Source organism: Protomyctophum bolini, assembly GCF_963924005.1.
Source record: "Protomyctophum bolini genome assembly, chromosome: 23".
Taxonomy (NCBI): Eukaryota; Metazoa; Chordata; class Actinopteri; order Myctophiformes; family Myctophidae; genus Protomyctophum; species Protomyctophum bolini.
In genome coordinates this window covers 17934141-17960998 of record NC_137884.1, presented here as the reverse complement: position 1 = coordinate 17960998, position 26858 = coordinate 17934141, and the positions used below count along the sequence as shown (strand labels likewise).

Genomic DNA, 26858 nt, shown 5'->3' with positions numbered 1-26858 from the left:
ATACTGGTGCTCATTAACGTCACATAGGTGGGTGAACACAGACACGGACATTGCCGTTCCTTGGAGTGGTTGCACCACTCCAAAAGTGAAATATTGATTGATGCCAAGCCTGGACTGACCACACAGGTTACTACAGTGATGGATCTTTTCTCCGTGAAACAGATCTGTATTCATCCTCGCTGCCAGAACAAAAGGCTGAATATCCTCCGGGGATGCCAGCTCTGATTTATCAAACTGCCCTCCTGACTGCTTGTGAACGGCTGTATCCAGTCAGTGCCCCCACGGAGTCATATTTCCTCTGGAGTATATTCAGAATAATAGACCGTACCTCTCAGATCTCCCCCCTTCCTTCTGCCTGTAAGGGATCACAGGTGGCTCTGCAAACATGAAAGACGGCTACAGTACGCACACCTGCTGTAGCCTACAGTACACACATGCACTCAAATCCACAGTCATTTAAAACTGCAAAATGTGGATTGTTGTTCCGATACCGATACTGGTATCTGGTACTCGGGCCGATACCACCCTCAAGTACTCTTACTCGGTACTCGGAACCTGTAGCCCCGATACTCTGACCCGAGTACCAAAACATCTCCCTTTGGCTCCCATCAAATGAAAGTGTCATGGCGCAGCCCAGTCACGTGACCTTGTCCTTTCCTTCTCTAAGGCTCCTTGGTTGTAGTGAGAGGGAAGCACTACCACAGGACAGGTACGACTGAAGCATCGTGGTACCGTGTCTACTTGTGGAGCGGAGGGGAAATGTGTACTTTCTAATCATCATCATCATCATGTGAAACGTACACATTCTGCAAACTGTTAATAAATACTTCAATCAATCATCATCATCAGGTTAGGAGGAAGCGATTTTGTGACTGAAAGGTTTTGGGGGAGAAGTGATTGGACACCACCTACCCTACCCACTGCTGAGCGTGCGCGCGCGCACACACACACACGCACACACACACACACACACACACAAGTGCCTGTGACCTGCATTAGGGGCATGCGAAGATGGAAGACTAGTATAGACAGTTCCCAATCAATTAGCGCAGACTGCTGGGGAGGAAATGGATCTAAGTGATCTCTGCTGCTTCTGTTTCACATACAGACATCTCTCGTGTTCTTTCTTTCTGTGTGTGTGTGTGTGTGTGTGTGTGTGTGTGTGTGTGTGTGTGTGTGTGTGTGTGTGTGTGTGTGTGTGTGCGTGCGCTTCCCCCATGCACTCACACTGATCTAATTGTAAAAAGTGGTCAGGAGTGCTGCTGTGTGTGTGACAGCTGCCTGCCAGCCACTGGCTGTCACGTCAACCTTCACTTCCTGCACATGAAAATGCACTTTGGACGCTGACCTCTAGTCTGGGTGGTGTGGCATGCTGAGGGGTTTCCTGCTGTGACACAAGCTTATTAGCCTATAAAACTAGCGGAAGTGGCTTTTTTGTCGGCTCAATAACGAATCATGGGAAAAAAAACTATTATTTTGGTTGTTATTTTGGCAATCCGGGTCACAGACAAAGAGCAAAGCGGGCTAAGATGGTCTATACCCCCTCGTTAATTTTGCATCGGAGTCAGTTTCCCAGAAGCCCTTGCAAGCCGGCGGTTGGTTGATTTCCGGTTACGTCATCATAACGTATCCGCCTCGTCACAATGTCCGCGACAAAACCGGATTTTCATAATAACCATCTAGCAACGGTGAATTAAACACAAAACAAATAGCGGGTTTAGCGTATTACGAGTGGAATGACAATGGAATAAATGTTGTGTATGGCTGGTTATGCGCTCAAAGTGTTTTAACTGAACTAATTAAAAAACTACAATAACCAGAATGACTCAGTATAACTGCTAGGTGCAACAAGCTCTTGTAGCGCCCATTTTCCCATGTTTCCTCTAGCTCCATGTTAACTCAGAACATTAGCTTCTGTTGCCACTCGCTCCGCGAGTTGCTGTATGGGTATGGGTTTTTATGCTGTTCAGATTATGGGTTTTATGGGTAAGTCTCCCATTGGCTTTAGAGGCAGCCAATCATGAAAAACGGTCGTCAGTAGTGGTATGTGCAAATGTGGTCCAGGAGCATTTCAAGCACCAAACCAAAACGATGAAATGGAAACTGCATTGTGAGTTTAGTTTACAAAACTAACCAAAACGAACTGAACGAAATGCCCTTAGTTTTCATTAGTTCTCGTTTCCAACTGTAACTGAATATATATATTTTTTTTAACGGTATCTTTTGTTGAGTTTTAATTACACAGCAGGCCTACTGCTACTAAACTATAATGAAAAATCCCAAACTAACCTTGCTGTGACAGTTCCCCGAACATGACTAAGACTAAACCCACTTATAGAGTGAATCAACACACCCATTTTTGTGAAATTTACGTCATATGTGGAATATAGCTTACATCTGTCTGATCTAAATTCATTACTTCAGGAGCATGCATTACGTTGATGTGCATGACCCGGAAATAGTATTTCCAGGAGAGCAAAGAAATAGCCTAGACGCGTTCTAAAGATATAACGTATATGTTGATCTTTTGTGACTTGTGGTCACTGACTGAAGGTCATTGTTCAGCCATCTCCCATTGCATCTGTAGAAGGAGCAGGCAGTATTTAGCCAGAACCCGTATTTTAGGCATGCCTAAATATGGAGTCTGGCCCGGGCAAAGGCCTTTTGTGGCGGTTCTGGACAACCGTGGGTCCGACCGACTCGACACCTGGCACTGCACTCCCTGTGGGGGTGTGGAACATGTGTGTCGAATTTGAAGCAGGTGGGGCAAACGGTTCTTGAGTTACGAGGAGCAAGAATAAAGTTTCCCCATTTTAATTGATGATTATACTGTAGCATCATGCAACCCCTCCACAAGTTACAAAGCACGGCACATGAACAGATGGCTGGGAAACAATCCTGGTAAGGATTAATTCTGCCAAACTATATTCCTCAGAACCCATCTCCACCACCTCCCTCCTACCTAGATTTCTCCTCTCCTCTCCCCATGGGATTACACTGGCAGTGAGAGAGATCCAGCCAGCCACCCCTGTGCTGCTTGCTTGACAGCGCTCGGTCAAATGCATACCCATCTTCTCTCGCTCTCTCTTTGTTGCCATAGAAACAAACGTACTGTGGAAAAGTACAAGCGAATGGGTTAGTCTGGGAAGAGCATCACACAAGGGGGGGAGAGGGGTTGGTTGTTTACTTTAAAAAATAAAAAGCTTAACTAAGCTTAATTTATATACTCAAGATATTCTCAAAATGAGCTTTTCCACGATGTTCAACTGAGAAAAATGAAGCGAAGTTGTGAGAATAAGAACGTGACTGAAAGTTTGCCCAAAAAGACAGTGCTCTTTTTTTTCTCTTTCACAGTAAGGCTGGTGTTATTTGGCAGACTATCAAACCAATGCGTTCATTCCTTATAGGTCTCAGTTTGATCCGACAATGAAGGGAGGGACACTGCTGGGGCTTCGTGCGATCTAGGAGCCATCTGTTGGAAACGTTCTTGTTTCAGTGACAATACACCGTGTTGTTCTATTACTGTAGCTAGATTTCAATTATGCTAGTAATTACAAAAATGTCACTGTGCGGTAGAAGAAGGATAACAAGCAACCACACACGGTGTACAAGCACACGCACGCACACACACACGCACTTGTGTGCATTTTAATTGGCCATTACTACAGTAGGCCTACTCCTCTACACGGCTCATATACAGTATAGCCCCTCTATATCATAACATGTCTGGCCTGTATACTCCATAATGTATTAATGTTTTTCTTCTTCATAAAAAGCAGCGTATAAAGACAGTGAAGCAAAGAAGGGACGGCCTCGTCAGCAGCCCACAAACTACCACTTATTATGCAACCACGAGTCTATTTAGGGCATCTTCAGAGCATGCAGATCACCTTAGGGACCTGGTCATCAATAATGGATCGCTTGCCCCTATTTCAAAGTGGGCTCATTTAATCTCGATCACAGTCACAGAGAGAGATGTGGCACTACTAGCCGGGACGGGTTTCCATTTGGTGGCTTTGCCAAAGACCAAGTGGACCGCGTAGGGATGTCATCGCCATGACATTTAAGTTGATGATTAAACATTTTGTCCTATACAAATATTAATTCATCAATAATAATTGTGATTCATTACCACTCCAAGGAACAGCAATGTCTGTGTGTTAACCTATGTGACTTTAATGAGTACCAGTAGGGGGCGCTGTTGTGCCAGAAACAGAGCGAGAGAGAGATAGTGCTGCACTGTTGCCTGCTAATGAGAGAGAGAGAGAGAGAGAGAGAGAGGAGGGGGCGGCGGGGGAGAGGGGAGTTGCACCACTCAGTTCACATGGGTGTGATGTTTTTTATTTGTATTAAAAAATTGAACATTATTTTCTGCACATTCATTTTCTGTGTTGCTGGAGTCGTGAAACAAATACCATACTGGGGAATGGCGAGGACAGTGAGTAATTTAGAGAGAGACCAAACTGGAATCTTTTCTTCTTTGTTTGCCCCGTTGCTTGCAGGGCCGCTGATAACTGCACTCTCACAAATCATGTTGAGTTGGCGTACTGCAGCAGGTGGCAGGAAGCATGTGTACATGTGTGTTAACAGGGGTGGTCCCTGCCTCTGCACACACAGAGAGAGAGAGAGAGACAGAGAGAGACAGAGAGAGAAGGGGAGTGACAGAAAGAGCATAAAAGAAACAGAAAAATAGACACAAGGAGTGTGTAGATTAGAGGGTGGGACGAGAGAGAGAGAGAGAGAGAGAGAGAGAGAGAGAGAGCATGCAGGAAGGCACCCCCCTCCCATCCTCCCACTCACTGTCATGTTCTGTGACATTGAGAGAAACCATGATCATTTCCTCAACCCTCAACCCACTCAGCCCATGTTTTCTTACCGTCCCACACGCATCACCATCCCTCTGTCTGTGTCCGTCCCCCGTCCCCCACACACACACACACCTCTCTCTATCCCCCCCCCCCCCCCCCCCCCCGACTGCCCACAACCGCTGTCCTCTCCCCTCCCCCTATCACATGGCCCGCCCACCTGCCCACCCCCCCGTCAGCCAACACGCACAAGTGTCACAAACATTTTCCCAAGGCGGTGTGAATGAGATCATTGTCCTCCTGACCCTGGTAGTGGGGCAGTAGAGGAGAGGAGAGGAGAGGAGAGGAGAGGAGAGGAGAGGAGAGGAGAGGAGAGGAGAGGAGAGGAGAGGAGAGGAGAGGAGAGGAGAGGTAGAAGAGAAGAGAAGAGGAGACAGCTATATACTGAGAGAGCTGGACGGAAAGTGAAAGCAAAGACAGGAAGACAAGAGGAGCGAAATGACCTTGACGAAAGTAATGGGGGAAATAAAAATAAATTAAGATAAAAGACACCATTTAATTACGTATAATTAGAAGTGAAGTTGATACTGTAAAAGAATGGTTCTCAAAGTGGGGTCCGGGGCCCCCCCGGGGTCCTTGGAGGGGGGCACCACCAGCAAAGGTAGTGGCATCACAATATCATTTAACCACTTTAACCATATAAAAAAATAGCATACATATAGGACGTTATACTTCGTGTCGCCACTCGCCTTATAAGCTTGTACATCAGCTATTTTTGACTACTGTGAAACTATTTTTGAGATGGGGGTCCGCATGCAGCCAAATACATATCCTTTTGGGTGTCTTTGTTTGACATGAACAGGTTTGAGAACCACTGCTGCAGAAAGAAAGACAGTGAGAGTCAGAACAGGAGACACAACAGGACACAGTCAGAGACACATACGGTACACACAGGATACCAGAATATCCGCTGCGTGTTGTTTCGAGTCGGAAAACCCTGGCTGTGGTAAATGCGGGTCAGCCCGCCGGCCTGCGTGCTGCTAATAACCGTCCGGATGTGTCCTTATCAAAGGGACTCCTGTGGCTCTGGGTGCTGTCGAGGCTCGCGGAGAGAGTGACGCTGGTTATACAGCTTCGTCCCCCCGTGATAAGGCCTGGTGAAGGAAGCTGTGGTCGTCATTAACCCCGTGTACACACAGCCCTATAATCCCCTTCTCATGGAGCCTGCCCAGTGGGGTGGACAAATCCACTGTCCCCCTTTCACTGACGAGGTCCTGATAACACAGTCAGACACACACAGAGCATCACCCCCGGCCAGGCAGCCCAGTGGTCGTATTAACTCTCAACACTGAAGACCGTTTATTTATGCATGGCAATGCAGTCACAAATCCATACGATTTGCATGTGCCGTACGTATACGCACACAAACATACAGTGCAGTATACAAAGCGTTATTTATACACAGGTGGCATACCTTTCAGTATAGGCTCAATGACTTGAGCGCTACATTTGACCCCAGACTGGATCAAATGTCGAAGTATCTATACAGTATGTTTCTTCATTCACTGAGTAATAAAGGAAAACAGGATAGACGGTAAACATCAAAGGGAAAGTGTCATCTTCTCGACTGTTACATGTTGAGAAGAGCACAAAGAATAAGCAAAGAAGAAGAGAGGCCTCACTGCTGGGAATCAGGAAACAAAACAAAACACTCACTGACAGCGTGAGCAGAATTTAACCCATTTAGACCAGAGGAGTCGAGGACGATTCTACAAATGCCTTCTAAAATCCTGACAGTTTTCTGAAAAACTCTGTCAATGGTTCTCAAACATTTTCATGTCAAGGACCCCAAAGATTATACGTAATTGGCCGCCGACCCCCATCTGAAAATATGTTGTTTCAGGGACCCCGCAGAAGCAAAGATTTGAGCTCTAAAAGATTATATTCAAAGATTTGCACCACATTTTCACGATTTTTCGGCACCGAGTGATCTACGAGCTTGTAGATCTGCTATTTTTCAACGGCTAAAAAACACAACAGCTAAAAACACCAAAAGGGGTTCCCGCCCAGAATGGCTTAATATGCTATCAGAAGACGGTAGAGCCGCCCATAGGCGCCCACACTACCTGGGTATCAGATGTTACGGTAAACATATACTTTTACCAGAGCAGCTACTTCACAAAACCGTTGTGCGTCACTGAAAAGCTCATTGTTCCTAAACGAATGCTTATCGGATCAGATGACCGGCTGAAGTCCACATGACTTCTGCTCAGAGTTTGACTTTGTGTCGATGAGCGTTTCAATTTTTCGACTCGCTACCGCCTCAAGCTAAACTTTTGTTCAGAGGCATGTGATCTTGTTGTGCGATTTGATGTACGACGTGCCATCGAGAGATTTAACTAAAAGTCCTGATGGGATAAATGAATAACATTTTTTTTTCTCCACGAAAAGAAAACAAAAGGTGAAGTGTGTGGCAGACTGGGGCAGTTTCCTGTCTCCAAACTGTTTACCTCAGTGCAAAAGTCCCGCGGCAATGTCAAAGGAACAGACCTTCCTTGCTTTCATTTCACATACGCGCACACAAAGCCAAGCATACTGTATGTACCTGTATTTATTATAACACATAGGCTACGCACACGAAGCCAAGCACATGTAGCCTACCTGTATTTATTATAATGACAAACCACATCAATTGGCTCCGTTGCCTCAACGGGTGGTGGCTCATTGTTAATGTTTGAGAGAAGACCACAATGGAAATCTTTTTTTTATTTTGTTTTATCCCCAATTGTTTTTAACCAACAACATGTATGATTTGGTTTAATGCAATCTAACAAACTAAACTAAAACCTACAGAGCTCATGTGTTCAAATCTCAAACTCTTACTAAGGCCAGTGTAAGTTTTGAAAGCCGCCTGCACACAAAAGACGGAGTCAGGGCTGGACTGAGACAAGAATTCGGCCCGGACATTTTCACAGAATTTGGCCCAGCCTGGCCCACCACAACCAGCGTGCAGATACTCTGACTTTTCGGGTCGAGGCCCAAACAGATACTTGAAATACAAGCCCTTAACACCACCACATTTACAGTACAACTTATATGATACACAACAGACTGTAATTTTAACATTAGGCCCAGACCGGCCCACCAGAGGGTCGGCCCACCGGGCATATGCCTGGTACTGTACGTCCTGTGGACAGTCCACCCCTGGACGGAGTGCAAAACAGCTTGAGGGCAGATATGGACTGGCTGGCTCAATTTGTTCAGCACGTCAGATGTTGTTCAAGCCCAGAAGAAAAGAAAAGCTGTCATATAGGGCTGTGACGGAGGGATAGCTTATGGACCTTATGGCCAATGGGGCCAGTGCCCATGGGCCACAACCAGGGGCCCCTGAGCCGTGAGACCCATTGACAACTTTCTGTATATATTAATGCTCAAATACTCTGGCCCCCTCAGCCCCAGATCATTCATCGGCCAGAGTGCCGCCGTGATTCTTAATCTGTCCATGATCTCAGTGTTTTTCTAACCAATATCCTAAGGAAGAATATACAGTATACTGTTAGAAAAGCTCTTCAAGAAATGGTATACTGTAGCTCTCAGCTGGCTCAAAGTGCACTTATGTCCCGTTTAAAAAAAAGTCATATCTGTAAGCAACGATGCAACATGTTGTGAAAGCTACAATATAAATATAAAGTTTTCACTATTTTTGAAAAGGTTTGCCCAAATGAATGTATGCATTCATACAGTAAGGAGCCAGCTATAGGTTCACGCAAAAGAATACAGTATAGATAACTGCACCACATTAGACCCGACGTCTGTCTCAACTATAATCATAGCAATTTGTCAATTCATTGATTAGATGGTTTCATAAAGAAAAATCCAATTGTTTGTGCCAACTTTGAAAGCCACCACACAAAAGAGGGAGGGGAAGAACAGCTTGAGGACATAATGGACTCGCAGCGTTGGCTCAATTTGTCGATGATTTCACAATGGCCGCTTGCTAGACGAGATGTGCTAGTCATAGTTCAAGAAATAATACATTCAACATGGAGGGAAGGAATTGGAAGCATGACAAAACCCCTAATTAAACAAACAAAACCAACCAAGCCCAAACTGACCAATTAAGAGATCATTATCCAACTATAAAGCAACAGCTCTACACCACGCAAGAGTGACTTTTCATACAACTATGGTCGAGCATTAGAGCAATCTTATCTCATGCACAGTTCCTGCAGCCTCCAGTGATACCATTTTCATGCCAAAGCAAACACGTCGCATTCATTGCTCTAACTAATATGTGCTCTGAAAGATGACATTTTAACCACATAACATATGAATGCTAGCATCACTATTCTGGGGCGAACATTCTGCCTAAATAGTGGATCTACAAGCAAGCTTGATTGATTGATTGATTACTTAAAATACTGAAAATACAGTCAAAAGGATAGAGTCACAAAGAAAGCCGTTATAAGCTTGTTTCCGTTGTGGTCCTCTTGGGGGGACATGGGGAGTAAGGGCCGATTCATACTCCTATTTTATAGCCGAATAAAAGTCGGTTCGGCTCTGTAGAGCCTACAATTTGACGTCCTAAAGTCGTCTCTTCAGTGCTACTGAAAATTTCTGACGAGCCCAAATCATTTCGGCACTACAGCGCCGAAACAGCGGTAAAATAGGAGTATGAATCGGCCCTAACAATGCAAAACAGACAAAAACAAAATACCTTTGTATTTTGCCAGGAGACAAAAATTAAATAAACGATTTCATAAAAACTGACCAATAAAAACTGGATTTCCTTTTTTTTTTATTGTTATTTATCTATTCTACACTAAAAGGTCAGTATATACACAGTGTACGCGACGCGGTACCTAGGGTAACGCATCCAAAACTCCAAAAAAGAAATGTAACTGAGGGTCAAAAAGGGGCAAACTGTAGTACAGACCGGCGAGGGTGTATAGGCCAGGGGGAAAGGGAGGGGGGCCTATACAGACTGCCGAGGGAGTCTGGTCAACTAAGTATAGGCAGGGTTTAAGCCGCTAAGAAATGCTGACAAACTATACTATACTTTGTGAGACTGCTGCTGCTGTGCACTGGAATTCACTCATTCCTTTCCTCTCTTTTTATTTTTATTTTTTAAGATTATTAAAAAGCTTGAATGTCAGAGCACAACATAATTGGGTACATTTGGTGTATTTCATTATACTTTGTGACCCTGCCAGCTTTCGAGGAGCAGCCAGCAATCCATTTATCATTCCCAAATGTCAACGGCTCTCAGAAATTATGGATTGAATCTCTTATGAATCTTTCCACGTCCAGACAGTTTCTAGGGAAAAACATCTCTGCTGTACATTACTGGTCATTTATGCAAGGGAAACAGAGATATGAAGAAGCTAATTAAGTCATTTTGTGGACATTCCAATTCCACAGTCGTTCACTGCGCGGTGAGACTCTAGTCTCTCTAGCATTTTATTTAACTGTTGCATGGACCATATTGGACGTGAATATGAAGGACCCCAATGGAAACAAGCCATAGACTTTCTTGGGTTTAAATCCTCTTGTATTGAACTGTACTTAATTTCCTGTGCTTTTTTCTGCAAATTGTTAAGTATTCAATCAAATCAATAAAAATAAGCCCACTTATTGTTCTCAGGCAAAAGAGTCAGCGTCCATTTTACACAGACCAAAGTGAGTGACCACTGAACGCTGACCTTGACTTTGGATGGAGGAGGTTGAGTTTGCTTTGGCAAGAGAGACTTTAAGCTGCACAACTGCTGTTATCACTGCCAGACAGCCATATCACCTGTATGTGGGCGGACGCTCTGTGTGTTTGCATGTGTCATTGACTGTATAAACAGGTGTGTGTGTGTGTGTGTGTGTGTGTGTGTGTGTGTGTGTGTGTGTGTGTGTGTGTGTGTGCATGCAAGTGGGTTTCCAGCCAAATTTGTTGAAAACAACATTACACTTACCGGTATCTAACATCCTTGTACTCTAGGACGGATGTCCACAATGCTCGGCCGCCATGTGATTCACGTAGAGTAGACAGTCAGATAGTTCCAGTTACATTCCAGTTGATTTGGATGTGATCTGACGAAGATATAAAATGTAATTCTTTAAAAGTGCATCACAAATCTGTTGTTCTGCAGCAGCCAACTCCACTGTGATGCTATAGTGTTTTCATGTTAACCAGGAAGGACCTATACTGGTTGGTTGCGACGCTCCACAAGGCTACCATTGCAAGACACTGGTTTGGTGAACCACCTCCTTCTCTAACCCCAATCAGACAACAAGGGTGCAGGTGTGTCCTCTTACCATGTCTGCAGTAATTTAAATGGTAAATGCAGGCTGTAGATCAGGGGTGCCCAAAAGGTAGATCGTAATCTACCAGTAGATCACAAATGCTCTGCAGGTAGACCACATGACATGCTCCTAAAAATATATATAATTCAAAATAAAATAAAATGTCCTATTCCAGGACATTTGTAAAGCCAGAGCCGCTATTCCAAAGCCCCCTCAGGTACATTTATAAACTATTTTCAGCAATGAGAATACTTTTTTTGGTGGGTAGATCTTGTTGAGCTGGTCATTTTGAAAGTAGCTCTCAATCTTTTCAATTATGAAGGGTAACCCTGAACCGTCTATAACCTGAAACCTGTGAAGTTTTTTTTGTTTCCTTTTAATTATAACCAGAACCACCCTTAAGGGGCACATTTAAAGTATAAGTTGTGTGTTGCCAGCTAACTGCAGCACGCTTCCAACAATCCCCAATTGTAAAAGAGAATTCACACAGTCAGTATGGATGTTATGTTAATGTAACTGTGAGTGCACAAATGGAACCAAAAATGGACCCATTTGTCCACCTCTGCAGACTCTAGTTATAAATGGACGAATTATCACTGAGGATTCTACTGTGTAGACCTAAGTTTGTAGTGTTAAAAAGCCCAGACAATGTCTACTCTCATATCACAATATCAATTTATAGAAGGTCTGTGCCCACAGAATATTTAGGGAATGAATGCTGGGTGATCATTTGTTTATCACAAAAATACACACAAATTCCTTATTTTGTAGAAAATACCATTGGCTCGAGTAAAGTTACTAGAATAATTGCTTTTAAAAAGACATAAGTAATCAAAAGTACATACTTTTAAAAAGCATTCAAGTATTCAAAATAAAATTACATTTTATTCCCAGCTATTGAAGACAAAAGTGTGTAAACACAAACAGCGAAGACAAAAGTGAGGACGCAAATTGTGATTGGCCGGAATTAGATGATGTATGATGATGATATGTATGATGATAAGAGCGCCCCTCACTTCACACGGGTGTGATTTTTATTTTATTTCTATCAATGCATCGCTGTATTGTTTTCATTTACAAACGTGTTTGTAGAATCACTGCTACACAAAGCATGTAGACAATTGTATAAAGGTTTCAGCACAGCAATGCAATCGAATGCGAATCAACAAAAAGGACTGCAAGTTCCTAAAAGGCAATTTTCTTTTACCACTGGTAAACATTCAAGGCTCACATCTTGTAGATCTAATAAAGCTGTAAACAAAATTAAGTATACGCTTTCATATTCTCACATAGCCAGACAAACAACAGACATAAACATACAGCCCACTGCTTTGAAAACCCAATCCTGATACCAAGCCAATTATGCCGAATGGTTTCCAGTTTGTTTCCACCCAGTAGTATAGGCTATTAGCCCATTCACTGAATTTAGATGTCACCAGACAGACATATCAGTAAGCCAGGTCTCTGATCGTCTGGCTAGACCAGAGGGTTCTTCATCATGGCCCTTTAAAGACAGTCCCACTGGGATTTACCATCAACAAAGGGAGGGAGTTGGGTGAAAACACAGCCTGTGCTGCTGGCTGCCAATCTCTCCATTGTAGCCAACCTCGCCCTCCTGTTCGTAAACCAGAGAAGGTTACCGTTTTCTGCTATGAATTTTGGTTCCTTAATTTACCGGGATAAATTCCAGTGTACTAGTCTGCAGTCTGCATTCGATTCCGCCAAACCATCCCCTGAGTCTCATCCATGTTTGACGTGGTGAGTAGCAGCAGGCAGCGCTGATTGGTCAACTGCCATATACAACCCCTATAGGGAAGATATGGCAGCTGAACAAACAGCTTAAGCTTATCAGCCTCTTGGTCCTTAAATCACCCCATTCAGCGCAGGGGAAATCAATTCTGGCTATATCATAATATATTGATATATTGTCCAGTATTATGTGCAGACTTAACCACTTGAACCCAAGCGTCCATTTGGTCAGACTCCATAGCATATCATGTAGTGTAGGCTACAGTGTATAGACTGTATCTACCTCAAGTACTTACTGTACCACACCAGATAAATATCCAGTAAGATGTGAAAATGTTGAGAATTTGTTTGTTTTTTATTGATCTCTCTTCCCCCTTGCCCCTTCTTCTTCTTCTTCTCTTTCTTATATAAATAACAAAAACCATGGAGCTTGCACAAAAATGAATTTCACCCACTGTTTTACATAAACCTGTGATGATTTGACAATAAAGTGGTCTGATTCTGAGCATGGTGAACATTCAGCTCACATACAGATGGTAGTGGCATTCAGAATTTACGCTTCATCAGTATTTGGTGAATGTCTGATTCAAACTTGATCTTATTTTGTTACCTCTGCCTTTCATGTTCTGGTGAAAACAGCATGTACTCCGAGTACTACTTCTCAGTCACAGATTTGTGGAGTGCCCGGTGCAAGGTGACATTTCTGCTCTTATCTCAGACTTCCTGCCTTAATCAGTGAGGAGGCCACAGCTCTGCCAGCTGACCTGTGCGTGCTTCTAGCACATGGGTGGGCTGGTAACAGGTGCAGTGGGGCTGGTGTGTGTGTGTGTGTGTGTGTGTGTGTGTGTGTGTGTGTGTGTGTGTGTGTGTGTGTGTGTGTGTGTTATTATTATACTTGATCTTCATCCTCACCTTCCTCTTCCATGTTGCACCGCTTGCTAATGGCTAATTACGTCAGTGGTGGTCAAGGTCAAGGTAAACTGTATTGTCCACAAGGGAAATTTGTCTTGGGCTTTCACCCCAGCTGCAGCCACACACAAAACATTAATGACAAACAAAACCTCTCACATTCACTGCTGTTTCAGAGCCTCGTTCAACATCTTAGTTGACGCTGGTGGTACAAACGTTTTTTAAATCTGATGTACTTCCACTTAGGTTCTTTGTACCTTCTCCCATCTCTGCTAGAGCCGTACGTCAAAATCTTCTCTTATGGGGGTCCCTGGCATACCTTTTTAATGGGGGTCTGCGGGGGTAATTAGTGTCAATTTGGGGGTCCTAAAAATTACTAGGTCGGAGATCTAGGCACACATTTGGTAGGGTTTAAGTTTATATTTCAATCAATGTGGGCTGCTACCCTTCCCTTCCCCCACCCCTCCATTGTTGTTGCCGCCAACGTTTGGGGCGGGCCGGGGTTGGTGTGGGGGAAGAAAGCCAGCGTGAGTGCCTGAAGGCAGGTATTAAATTGCAAGAAGACGAGGGCTGCCATATGTCACCTATCTATGCCAATGAAGAATCACCACTGAACAACACCGTACATAAACCTATATGATAAAGCACAATCAAGACCTCAAGAGTTGCATGGCCTTCTAATGCGCCGACGCATGATTTCCCTTTATATGCTCTGAGAAAATTACACAGCTGAGAAATCAGTATCGCATGCACCGGAATCACGAACAAACACAATAGGGACAGATAATGAGCAAACCATACTGAAGGCTATCTTTCTCTGGGCCTCCCGTAGCTGGATGGAGGGACTGAATGAAGCTAATCTGGAGGGAAGAGGTTCCCTTTATCTGTCCTCCACCCACGGTGTCTTTCACACAGACAGTGGAAAGAAAACAAAACAAGGACCGACCGTGTGAACAATCTTTGCTGGGTTGATGGTCTGTTTCAGAACCTCACAGAAAGCACATGGAAACAGCCCTGTGTGTGTGTGTGTGTGTGTGTGTGTGTGTGTGTGTGTGTGTGTGTGTGTGTGTGTGTGTGAGATGTCCCACAATTATGTTTCCTGTTATTCTTTGCTCAGCCGTTTTGAATAACTGCCAGTGCCAGATAATTGGAATTGGGCTAATCCACCTCAATGGTAATTTAAAGAGACATATAACAGATATTGATTATTGCGACTGTAGGTCGCAGATTACTATGAAAACCTGAAAAGCCCGTCCGTCAGTTAGGTCAACCATATGGTTCGTGACACGTCACACCACCATAGGTCGATGCTCCATATATGGCCATCTTCATATGGTCTCCATATGAAGATCACAACACTGACCTCATCAAACCCTGGATAGCTAGCCATACATGAAGAAGACTGGATCTCCTAGATCACCTGCATCTCCTGCATATACTACATCTGCATTATACTGTATGGAGCCGGCCAGCAACTCTACATCTGACCTCAAACCCTTAGATCTCCATATATGGAGTTGACCTGTTCTGACATTGGAGAAGATGGCCCAGGACCGTGTCTGGAGAGCTCTTGTTCGTGGCCTATGCCCAAAGTTGGGCTATAGGCGTAAGTAAGTGTTCCGACATTCCATATAGTTGATCCTTCCCAGCCCGTCCTTCCTCTTCGATGTCTCCCTTTTGACTGATACCTGTCCATTTGAACTCTAGACGGTTCTCAACAGGCCCGGCCCTACCTGGGCCCTCATCAAACCCTGTACACTCAAGCCACGCTCCATATTTATGGCCAGTACAGAACAGTGGCGTATGCAGTAATTAATTATTACCTTGGCCTGGGAAAATCTGCCTGGGCACACTGTGCGCGTGAAAAATGTTGGCATTAATTCATTAATTAATACTAATTTTGAATTAATTAAATAAAAAAATTGCCTTCAATTTCCTAAAGATATGAAGTCAGGTGTCTTAGAGATTGACAGGTGTAATGTCAGGCTGCTACAAGACACTTCCCAAATGTAAACAAAAGAATCACACCTTCGTCTTCAATGTTTGTGTTTACACAAATGTTTGTGTTTACACAAACATTCAAAGCTGGCCATCCATTGTCAATGGCATTCAATGTTTGTGTTCACACGAGTATTGAAGACTGCAGAGTGTAACAACAGCTAGTTTCTTTCAATTCACTTCCAAATTACAAATTAGCAAGATAGCACCCCATAGCATAGGAGCAGACAACATTTCTTTTGTACAATCAATGAAAATCCATTCAGCAAAAAGTACAATTCAATTCTGACCTTTGATGTCTTCAATCATGTATCAATCCATAATCAAGGGCGGACGCTGTTGTGGAGTTGCCCAGATAGGCTACAACTGTTGTAGGCTACAGTATAGGCTAGCTCCTCTAGGGACTGCTGAGTGCTGACTTCCTTTCTTTCCAAAAACTTTGCAATAGACGTTTGACATTGTGAGGCTAACAATTAGAAGCCTCTTAGAGATGCTTCTCATTCATATTTAATCATAAAAAAGACGCAAGTTTGAAGAAAAACAAATCTGCCACATTCTAGAAACAAGCACATGATGACAGGGATCAGGCAGGCATGACCAATCAATCTATGCAGGTACAGATGGACAAACTAGGCAGTGCCAGTGGCTTCGGATCTAAATAGGAAAATGAATAATACACCCCACTGCCATATTTTGCTAAATTGAATGCAGTGATTGCATTCACATTATGTTATGCAATGACGCTATACTGTCATCATATATATGTCATCATTAATGGCTGTGCCGAGTTAGGTAATACCTGGGCCTATAGGCCCAGGTAGGACCATGTGTGGATATGCCCCTGGTACAGAATTCATTCCCCATGCCAAAGTGCCACAGCTCGCCCAGCAGTCTGCCGTCCCCCAGGCGGATGCTTGCACGCTTCTCGCCCTCAGGGCATCTTACTGGATTTTATCATATTGTATATGATGTAAACAGTAAACTGTGGTACAATGGGTTCCTCTGCTTTGGTGAATTGTAAATGCTTTGGCCCTCTGTGAAAGGGGCTGGGCTGTCTTCTGCTCCAATAGGCTCAGATCTTTGGCCCTCTGTGCAAGGGACACTAGTCTTCTGCTCCAATAGGATCAGATTTTGGCCCTCTGTGCAAGGGGCACTCGTCTTCTGCTCCAATAGGATCAGATTTTGTCCCTCTGTGCAAGGGGCACTAGTCTTCTGCTCCAATAGGCTCAGATCTTTGGCCCTCTGTACAAGGGGCACTAGTCTTCTGCTCTAATAGGATCAGATTTTGTCCCTCTGTGCAAGGGGCACTATAGTCTTCTGAGGCTCAGACTTTGGAACTGCATCCAAGTGTATCGGAGGGCAGTTAAATCACTTGATGCTTATGATCTACCTATCTTTTTTTGTGTGCCTTCAACAAAGAATAGTTTGTGTCACCAAATTCTGTTAGTGTTTTCTCTTTGACACTTATCTTATTGGATTACTGAATTGCATTTATTTTCTTCACTGATTATATTTTCATTATTTTGCAATGCAGGCACTTTTATGTGAAGCACATACACCACATTTTACAGACTGTGGATCAATTGCCTTCCAACTGGCTGTGCAATGTTCCAAATGTGACTCGGGTTGATACAATATAGGCTTGGATGGTTATCGATCACTGGAACGTCCTGCATGGGATTGACAAAGAGTATTCCAAGCGTAAAATCAACAAGGCGTGACAGCATTTTACTAATAATGCTGCAGGTCACTGTGACTTGACATATAGAAGCTTAACGGTATGTTTAAGACACAACAAAACGCTATGGATTCATTGTATCCCTCCTCGCTAGAGAGAGACTTAGATCCATATACTGTATGTGACAGATTAGTGTGTCCAAGCCCACAGGGAATATGGCAGCCTACATTAACACATTCTGCTGTGGAAATAGCAGGCCTCGCGCCCCTATGATCAACTCAAGGCTCACTGAAGAGCCACTTGCCCTTCAATAGGATATGAGATGCCGGTGGTAATGCCCACTTACTTCGGATCCCAGAACATCAAAGACTTATCAGAGGCCTTAAGTCATGCGTGTGGTGTTCCAGGCCCATAAGAAATCAATTCAACGCTGGGTCAGAGAGCAACGCGGTGTGAGGTTACTAAGCTCGGGTCTGACACTCACTGATATCTGAACTTTGAAGGAAGCCGCCATGGGGGAGGGGAAGCTAACAGTAAGGAATTTGAGCCATCTACTACGTACATTGTGCGAGAGAGTAGGCTATACAATCGTCTGTCAACAGAACTTAATCACAGGCGAACTCCTGGCACCTGTACTGTAACTGGCCTCAAGATTGCTGATCGTGTAGATTGCCATCCATCCGTCCATCCTGACATCTATACATCCAGCCATCCAATCAGTCAGCAGGCCATCAAAAGGCCAATCAAGGTGTTATTGTCGGTCTAAAATAGTCAACAAGATTGTATGCTGTCTAAAATATATTGTTTCAGCTCTGTGAGTTGAAACAATATCCTGTGAGTGTATTAGTGCACATTGGTGAAACAATATCCTGTGAGTGTGCATTAATGTGCACAGGGGTGAAACAATATCGGTAACAAATGAACAATGCAGTAATTATTTGGGGGACACCAAACAAGTTGGATTTAGTACAGCCAATTCTCATCGCTTCTCTCATCTTATGTGGCCAGTTTCACAAGTCAAGTAAAAAAAAAACGGTTAGATAGGAAACCCACATGCCAAGATGGAGCTTAACTGAATTGGCCAACTTGCATGCTGCTTTCTTTGCCTCAGGATATTTACAGTACTTCTTACAGATTATCTGGGTAGCACGCCACAACCCAGAGGCCCTTTAACAGAAGAACCTCTTGACACCAAACCTATTACTTCCAGATCCTCATGAAGCGCAAACGAAACAGGAAGTAGTCTATTTAAGGAAGGTCGGCATGACATTTGTCGTGCCAGAGAATAATCTCTCTCCATGTCAGGCTTCACAGCATTCATATAGTGACAGTCAGAGGGGACAAGTGCGGGCCCCATTCCACTGCTAACTGGCAGCGGGCACCCTTCTGGCATGCAGATGTGTCAAAAGTGATGCCGTCATCTGCATTTCTACCCTGGCCCGAGTTTAATAGAGTTTTCGAATTTGGAAGGGAGATAGAGCTGGAGAGACACGTGTGCATTTGACATTAGTCTGGCGGTTTATCTCCGTGGCAGCAGTTGGCAGCGAAACCATATTCTCCTCAGCTTCCACTTTTAGCTGCAGGAAAAGGGGGTGACAAGTTCAACGGTCGGTTGTACAGCATGAAAGGGTCGAGACCGACGACAGCAAGCAACAGTTAAACAGCTAATTTAACCACATGAACCCTAGCATCGCTATTCTATGAACTCCACTCGAAGTATAATAGGGTTTAAGTGGAGTGGAGAACAGATAATGCAAGTTTCGGTCTATAAGCTGCTTTTTTTTTTTTGAGAAATCACACGAGGCGCTGTTCATTTGAAATGGAATGTATATTTTCAGAGGTATGAAAACAGAGCTCACACATTCAGACAATCAGCTGGAGTGGCTGTATAAAGGGCACAGCTTAGAACTGGGTATGAGGGATGATGATGGCAGCGTTGAGGCATGTGTTCTGTTCGGGGAAGCATTGCTCCACAGTTAGTATTCAATAAAGGGCACCGCTATCACTCTGCTTGTGCGATGGCGGTGGCGATGACATGGAGACACGTGATAGGGTGGTGATGCACTGGCCGAGTTTTAGGGGCCTCGCAGATGGGTCGCACACCCCCGGCCACAGGAAAACAACACGTGCCAGAGCATCAGCCACTTTTCTAACATGATGTCGTTTCCATATATCTCTGCTGTCCAGAGGAAACCTCATAAATACATTAAGGAAATTAAAAATATACATTTTTAAGGAAATTAATAAAACCTTGTATTATTTTTTAAAATGCAATACTGCCTCATCAAAGTTGGTGTTGTGACATTAGATATTGTGAATTACTTGCATGAGGAGAGAGGTGGTGGAGTTGGCTGTTTTAGCAGACAGTTTGAGGGTCCAATGGAGTTAATAGGTTTTGTGCAATGCATTTTTTTACTACTTTCCATTTAAAAAGGGTGTAATTAAAAACTGTGTTCAATAAAACTGATTTATGGATAAAACATCAAAACAATCAAAAATTGAGTTATGAGGTTTCCTCCGGACAGCGACGATATGCAAATAATACTGAAAGCTCATCAGCCCATTTAGGGGAATCATCTCACACATTGTCTGCAGTGTATCTGTATCCATTATTACTCTCAAAGCTGACTCGGTTTGTTTCAGCTCAGCCTCAGAGGAGCTGGAGAAAGAGAATCAATAAAAAAGCTCCATATTATGGAACTTTCGCAGATTTAAGACTCAATACAAAAGCAAAGGAATTAAATAGTCTACGATACATATAACCAACGCTGGTTGCTGGTATACAATTGAGATGATATATTGCAATTATAAATCAAACAAGCAATCAAATAATACATAGGGCTATAGCTCAATTGGGTATCCCATCGTATCTGCACAATAGAGGAAAATGCATGAGTCTTTGGTTCAATTTAAAATGATAACAATGTTGTGTTTTAACCCATTTAGGCCTGATGTCAAAAACAAAAAAGTCTTCTTCTGAAAGAATATATATTCAAAGATTTGTGCCGCATTTTCACGATTTTTCAAAAATAGCAGACCTACAAGATCTGCTATTTTTCAATAGCTAAAGTATAACATAACGTTTAGTTAAAACACCAAAAGGGGTTCCCACCCAGAATGGACACATTTCTCTCAAAAGAAAATTATATCAGAAGGTATGTGGACGGCTGAAATGAGTAACTACATTAAATCCAACTAAACAGTCACTAGGCTTATTTCCAATGGAATTTGTTTTATAACACAGGATATGAACCTCTAAGCATATACTTCCAACTAACAACCATACTGTACATTCATCATCAATGACATAACACCTGGATAAAAAATATATACACATCTAATAAATACTGTAAGAGATATACCATTGCACGTGGAAATACAAGGGTTTTCTCATGCTTTGTCCATCAGTCTGTTTGTGTTTTTGTGTGGGTTTTTTTTTTGTAAGAAGTCTATATTGGAAAAAAATGGAATCGAGGAGAAGGATGCTGATCATCTCGGGGAAAAATCACTAAATGGAAGAGGACGGTGGTTCCTGGCAGATGGTTCTCGTCTCGATTGTGAAGCGACGTACAGCCAGGTTCTACGTGGATCCTCCTGTTGAAATGTCCAATTAGCCTGTGGATGTAGTGCAATCAATTAACACTGACCGACTGACTGTAGGACATGAGCAAATAACAAGAACACCAGGTCTCACATTGAAATCTCCTCCAATAAATAAATACATTGATTGCATTACATAGAAGCCATGGGAGGACATCACCACTAACGTTACGTTAGCAATGTTTGTTACCTCATCACAACATCACAGGCTTGCTATTATTATGTGTTATGTCACGTAGGCCAGTGGTTCCCAAAGTGGGGGCCCGGGGACCCCCAGGGGTCCTTGAGGGAGTTCCAGGGGGTCCCCAGCTAAATTATAGTTTGTAACCTAGACTCTGATACTCTCAGAGTTTAATTAACATTGATTTTACAATATACATTGGGATCTCAGAGATAGAAATGGCATGGGATGCATGTCAAACTGGGGGGGGTCTTTGAAATGAAAATAGTTGAAAATCACTGCTATAGCTGTAAAGATCTCTTATGGGGGTCCCTGGCACATCGCTGATGTAGGCTACTTCAGCTAGTGAGAGAATAGGGGACATTACAACATCTGGAGAGCAGCAAAGTGTGTGTGTGTGTGTGTGTGTGTGTGTGTGGGGGGGGGGGGGGATGTCGACAGACTGACTGACAGCGTTTGAAGTGTGCATGGAATAATAACTCTGTGCGCCTTGAATGATGCGTAATTTGGGATCTCATCATTCACACACTAAATTAAATCACCCACGCACCAGGGTTTAAAAATTTTGATCAATGTACTTATGCATTAGTCTTTCGTCGCAGATTATACTGGGCTATGAATGCATAAAACAAGCATTATAAAGAATAATGACATCTTAGCTGCCTTTCTAAAAAGCTGTCTCCATCAACACCGGTGCGTAAAGCCGTGTTCTCGGTAACCAGAGAACCCTGAGGCTCGTCAAAGATCAAACGGTCGGTGCCATGAAGGCGATGTATATCCAAGCGATTTGGCCGTGGGGGGATTTTCACCCCCTGTGAGGATAACTAAAGCGGGCCCTGCAAGCAAGGAAGCCGCGCCGAGAGGGAGATCCATATTTCGGGATGGATGGATGGATTGTCTTACCGCAAATGGCGAATATCCAAAGCAGCGGCCGGCCGGCGAGGGTCACGCAACGTTCGGCGAGATGCGAGCCATCTTCTGCCCCGGCGGGATCTGCACCACGAGCAGGTGCTGCTTCTGCCGGGTCGACTTCACCGCCAGGATGGCCTGTCTGTTCTTGTACTGCACCATCTGCAAAGTTATCTCCGCGTTCCAGCCCTCGTCCTGCGGACACCTGAAATCTATCTCCCGGCCCTCCGCCATGACCACCGTGAAGTACACGTATTTCCCTTTCCTCTCGACGCAGTCCACCGTCTTCATGTTGGCGAAGTGCAGCTCCTTGATCTTGCCCGTGTCGCCCCCTCCTCCTCCTCCTCCTCCTCCTCCTCCTCCCCCGTGGTGGTGGTGATGGTGGTGCTGCGGGTGGTGGTCGTGCTGCTTCGGCGGCAGCAGCAGCACGCCGTCCTCGGTGAGGACGCAGTGCTTCTTCTTCCACAGCTGCAGCAGCCCGTCGCTCCGCTTCTCCAGCAGACCCTCTTTGAAGATCTTGCCCACTCCGTTCTCCAGCATCCTGGCGTAGTTTAAAACACCAAACGGTGGTCTCCTCCTCCGCGTCTTATTATTCTGGATGCTTATCCTCCCCCTCGCCCAGGTGAAGGCATCGGACGCTGCTGTGGGGATCACTGCGGTGCCGGTGGGTGGGAGAGGAGAGCGGTGGTCCGTGTGTGTGTGTAGTGAACAAGCCGAGGCGTGTGAAGTGTTTCCCCTGCAGAGCGTCGGGAGGTCGTCCGCTTGGCAGGCGGCACTATAGAGTGGCTACTGGCTGCTCCGCACGTTGTGATTGGGGTTTTGTCAGCGTGGAGCGGCGGACGGACCGCCCCCTGTGTGACATCCACTGGGCTCATGTGGTGTCCGCGTGGAGCGGCGGACGGACCGCCCCCTGTGTGACATCCACTGGGCTCATGTGTCAGCGTGGAGCGGCGGACGGACCGCCCCCTGTGTGACATCCACTGGGCTCATGTGGTGTCCGCGTGGAGCGGCGGACGGACCGCCCCCTGTGTGACATCCACTGGGCTCATGTGTCAGCGTGGAGCGGCGGACGGACCGCCCCCTGTGTGACATCCACTGGGCTCATGTGTCAGCGTGGAGCGGCGGACGGACGGACGGACGTGTGACTTACATCCACTGGTTTTGTGGAGCCGCGGACCGGCCCCTGTGTGACATCCACTGATTTTTCAATGTCACAGTGGGGGCTCCAGTCCTGGCCCGAGTTTTAATAGGTAGTCGCAACGGATAGGGAGTAATAATGAATTAAATGAAACACGGTTTAATGGATTGTAAAATCGATACATTTATTCGTATTGGTAATCAAAGCGTTGCACACTTCAGACTGCTACTCCTGTTGCCTTATAGCAGTGGTTCCCAAAGTGGGGTCCGGGGACTCCCAGGGGTCCTTGACCCTTATGGGTCTCCAACACGTGTACAAATGGAACCAAATGGACCCGCTAAATTAACATCGATTTTACAATATAAATTGGGGGTCCCAGATATAGAAATGCCATTAAAAGGGGGTCTGTAGACTAATGCATGCCAAACTGGGGGTCCATGAAATGAAACGGGTTGAGAATCACTGCTATAGCCGTGAAAGTCTTATGGGGGGGGGGGGTCCCTGGCATATCTCTTCAAATGGGGGCCTGCAATGTCAATTTCATGTCAATTTGGGGGTCGTTGACATGAAAAAGTTTGGGAACCACTGCCTTAGACATGCAATAATAGACTATAATGCTTAATACAATACGTGTCTTGTGCATGCATTTATAAGGATGCTTAATACAAATGATCGGCTATAGCGCAGTGGTTCCGAAACGTTTTTATTTCAAGGACCCCCGGCCCCACCATGACTCAGACAGTACAGTACAAATGGGTCCATTTTGGTCCACTTGTGTTATACACACACACACACACACACACACACACACATCAGAGTTCCAGACCTGTATAAGGGTCCATTTGGAACAGCTTTGAGGAACACTAATGTGTTAAAGTGTGCGATTTCAGCTTGGATGAGTTGTAGGTTGAGACATGGTATTAATTAAACCGTTTCAGTTGGCAGGATTAACCTTAATTGTACCACTCTTGAACTGTGCAGCAAGCTATTCAATAAAGATCCATAACGTGATTGAAAGCGATTAGCAAATATAAAAAGTTCTAAAGGCACACTTCCATCTACATGAACTATTCCTAAATTGTATCAGATACAAGATAATCATATTAATCGGAGGTATAGGCCATTTATAACTTCTCATTAAATATATTTAACCACAAACGCAATCATCAAAAACAAATTAACCACAACAGAAACCACGTTGAACCAATTTATTCATACACGAACAGTTATTGAGTACATTTTATTTTATTTTTAGCATAGCATTTCGCTTTGACAACAGCTGCTAAAAAGAAAAATGAAAAAAAGGAGCCAAACAGAATCCTGTTGCACCCTTTCCAAAATAAACAGATTTGAGGTCTCCCGTCTCCCAGCAAAATGTGTAAAGTACCCTGGCTCTCCACTTGGGTGTGACAGCGAGAGGCTGACACTGGACACTATGCCAACCGACATGAACTGAACATAAGTTATTACAACTAAAAAGGCATAATAAGGATGCAGTGGGTATATGGGTTCTTTCGCTACTCTTACTTCACAATGGAACCCCCCTCCCCGACTCTTCACAATGCAACCCTCCTCCCTGACTCTTCACAATGCAACCCCCCTTCCCTGACTCTTCACAATGTCCCTGACTCCTTAAGTATTGCTCTGACATGCTTCAGTGTGGCCTGCTGGGTAGAGGAGTGGGCTACGCACAATAAGGGAGGGGGTCGGGGGGGGTTTGACCACAGAGACTGCATTTAGACTGTATACGTTCCTTCACAGTGATAGAAGTGAAACACGCCCTCGGCTGTTCAGGCCGATGGGCAGTGCCATGATGTGCCACCCAGTCTTACTTCAGTCAGTCCCACATGTCAAAAATAAAGAGTTTTGTGTTGGTAAAAAATAAAAAGGCATGTCTAATCTACACCAGATGCTTCAATTTGGACCCTTCTCTTCCATAACGAGAGCTTTCAGTTTTACACTTAAAGGCTCGATATACTTGGTTGCATGCGGTTTCGCGCACCAAAAAAGAAATAGTGGATCCAAGTCAAAATACCCCCACCGGGACAGGGAGGGTGGTGGTGGTGGAGGGGGAGTTGGACTGGTGGTTCCCCTGCCCAGAGGTGTGACACGTTGGATTTACTGCCGTCAAACAAAAGTGCTGCTCTTGGTGAGATTTGCACACACGGAATTACTGGGGAACAGCTAACCCGTTCGTTGACAGAGAAGGAAGAAGACACCACTGGTACACCGAGCGACCACACAGTAGTACAAAGTGCTATTATAGAAAAGACAACAGTCAAAACACAACCGCAGGTCCTACAGTTTAGTGTGTGAGGAGAGAAGCCTCAGAAACAAACATGGTGGGCTTGGGGGGCCCCCTACTGGCCAGCCCTCAAAACTGTCAAGTCACCGCTCATCAAAAAAAAAGAATTCTCTGGAATGTTAAAGAGAGAGTCCTGACTGGGCCACAAACAAGCCATGGGGTCTGGTGGGGGGGGGTCTGCAGAGGTGGTGGTCATGGGGGGGGATGAACGAAGTCAAGACAACATTAGGCAAGGGTGGAATACGGTGGCAGACTTCATCCTTTGCTCAGTTTTTTTTAGCAGCGCCAACACATGGTTCAGTTTCGTTTAGACTAGAGTGGGGGTCCCGTTGAGCCGGATAGGTGGAACGGACCCCTTTTACTTCCCATGCCTGCCAGTCTGCTTACTGGAATGTATCAAAGAGTGGAAAGTAGGTTAAATATGATGGCAAAGAGGTGGTCCAAAGAGAAAACTAAAAGCGCTCCAAAATGTCATACATGGCCCGATTAGATTAGCCCCGAACCGCAGGATGCAACCGTTCCTTCACACGTCTGGTTCTCTCCTTCCCTAGATAAGAACCCGATACACCTCATTTGCTGTGACCAAGTGCTAAGGACCCACCCTGCTAACGACGAAAAGTACTCACGTTTTAACCTCTTTCCTACTAAACCTGGAACTTGTAGCAGGAGGGGGTGGGGTGGGGGGGGGGGTCATGTATTGGGCTTATTTCAAGTTGCCGCGTAACGTTGCCGTCTAATTCACAGCTGTTGTCTAAGAGCAAATACAACAAAAGACTCCACGAGAACCCAAACTAGTTTAGCAGTGAGAAAAAAAAACAGTCATGCTTTTTTTTTTCTTCTTCTTTTGAAGGGAGAGGGGTTCTGCAGTCTAACTATACTGTACAGAGGAGGTGGAGAAAAACATATAATAGGTCTAGTAAAATACTATGCATGTCGAGCCACAGCTCCCCAGTATATTACCATGAGTTTTCGTAACAAAAATCTTCAAACTTTTTTTTTTCCTCTTTTTTTCAAATTATTTCTTCTACCAAGAAAAATACAAAACATTATTATAAGGCGTAAGTAACTATGTTGTTTTTTTCTCTCTCCTTTTGGTTTCTGTTTATTATTTTTTCAGATTTGTTTTTTGAGAAGCCGTTACTGTGCAGTTGATCCTCAAGGCCGTCGGAGGGGGTATGTCGAGTGGTGGTGTGGGTGGTGGTGTTGGTGTTGGGTGGGCAGGTTTCACTGCTGCTTGCACTCAGCCGGTGGGTTTGCGTCTTTCTGCAAGAGACCACAGAAATGTGGAAGAGAGT

At 44.5% G+C, this 26858-nt stretch overlaps 2 protein-coding genes across 6 annotated transcripts in view; both read right to left on the bottom strand.

The window, feature by feature from the left end:
- Nucleotides 1–19314: 19314 nt before the first annotated feature.
- On the bottom strand, nt 19315–22895 carry phlda1 (pleckstrin homology-like domain, family A, member 1). The gene is made up of 2 exons (XM_080757454.1): nt 22115–22895; nt 19315–21045 (listed from the first exon to the last, which is right to left on the bottom strand). Exon 1 carries the CDS (start codon nt 22658–22660, stop codon nt 22157–22159), a length of 504 nt encoding a protein of 167 aa, XP_080613580.1. The 5' UTR covers nt 22661–22895; the 3' UTR covers nt 19315–21045; nt 22115–22156.
- A 1557-nt stretch (nt 22896–24452) lies between these two features.
- nap1l1 (nucleosome assembly protein 1-like 1) overlaps nt 24453–26858 on the bottom strand; it is a 34108-nt gene continuing 31702 nt past the window's right edge. For all 5 annotated transcript variants that reach the window (XM_080757850.1, XM_080757848.1, XM_080757851.1 and 2 more), the window contains one exon: nt 24453–26826. Coding sequence is in view for 4 of the 5 variants with exons in the window: in XM_080757848.1 (XP_080613974.1) it covers nt 26788–26826 (39 nt within the window). In the remaining variant the exon portion in view is untranslated. The remainder of the gene's footprint in view (nt 26827–26858) is intronic.

Bases quoted from the DNA above. Each gene is read 5' to 3' on its own strand.
- phlda1 (XM_080757454.1), bottom strand. From the start codon at position 22,660: ATGCTGGAGAACGGAGTGGGCAAGATCTTCAAAGAGGGTCTGCTGGAG.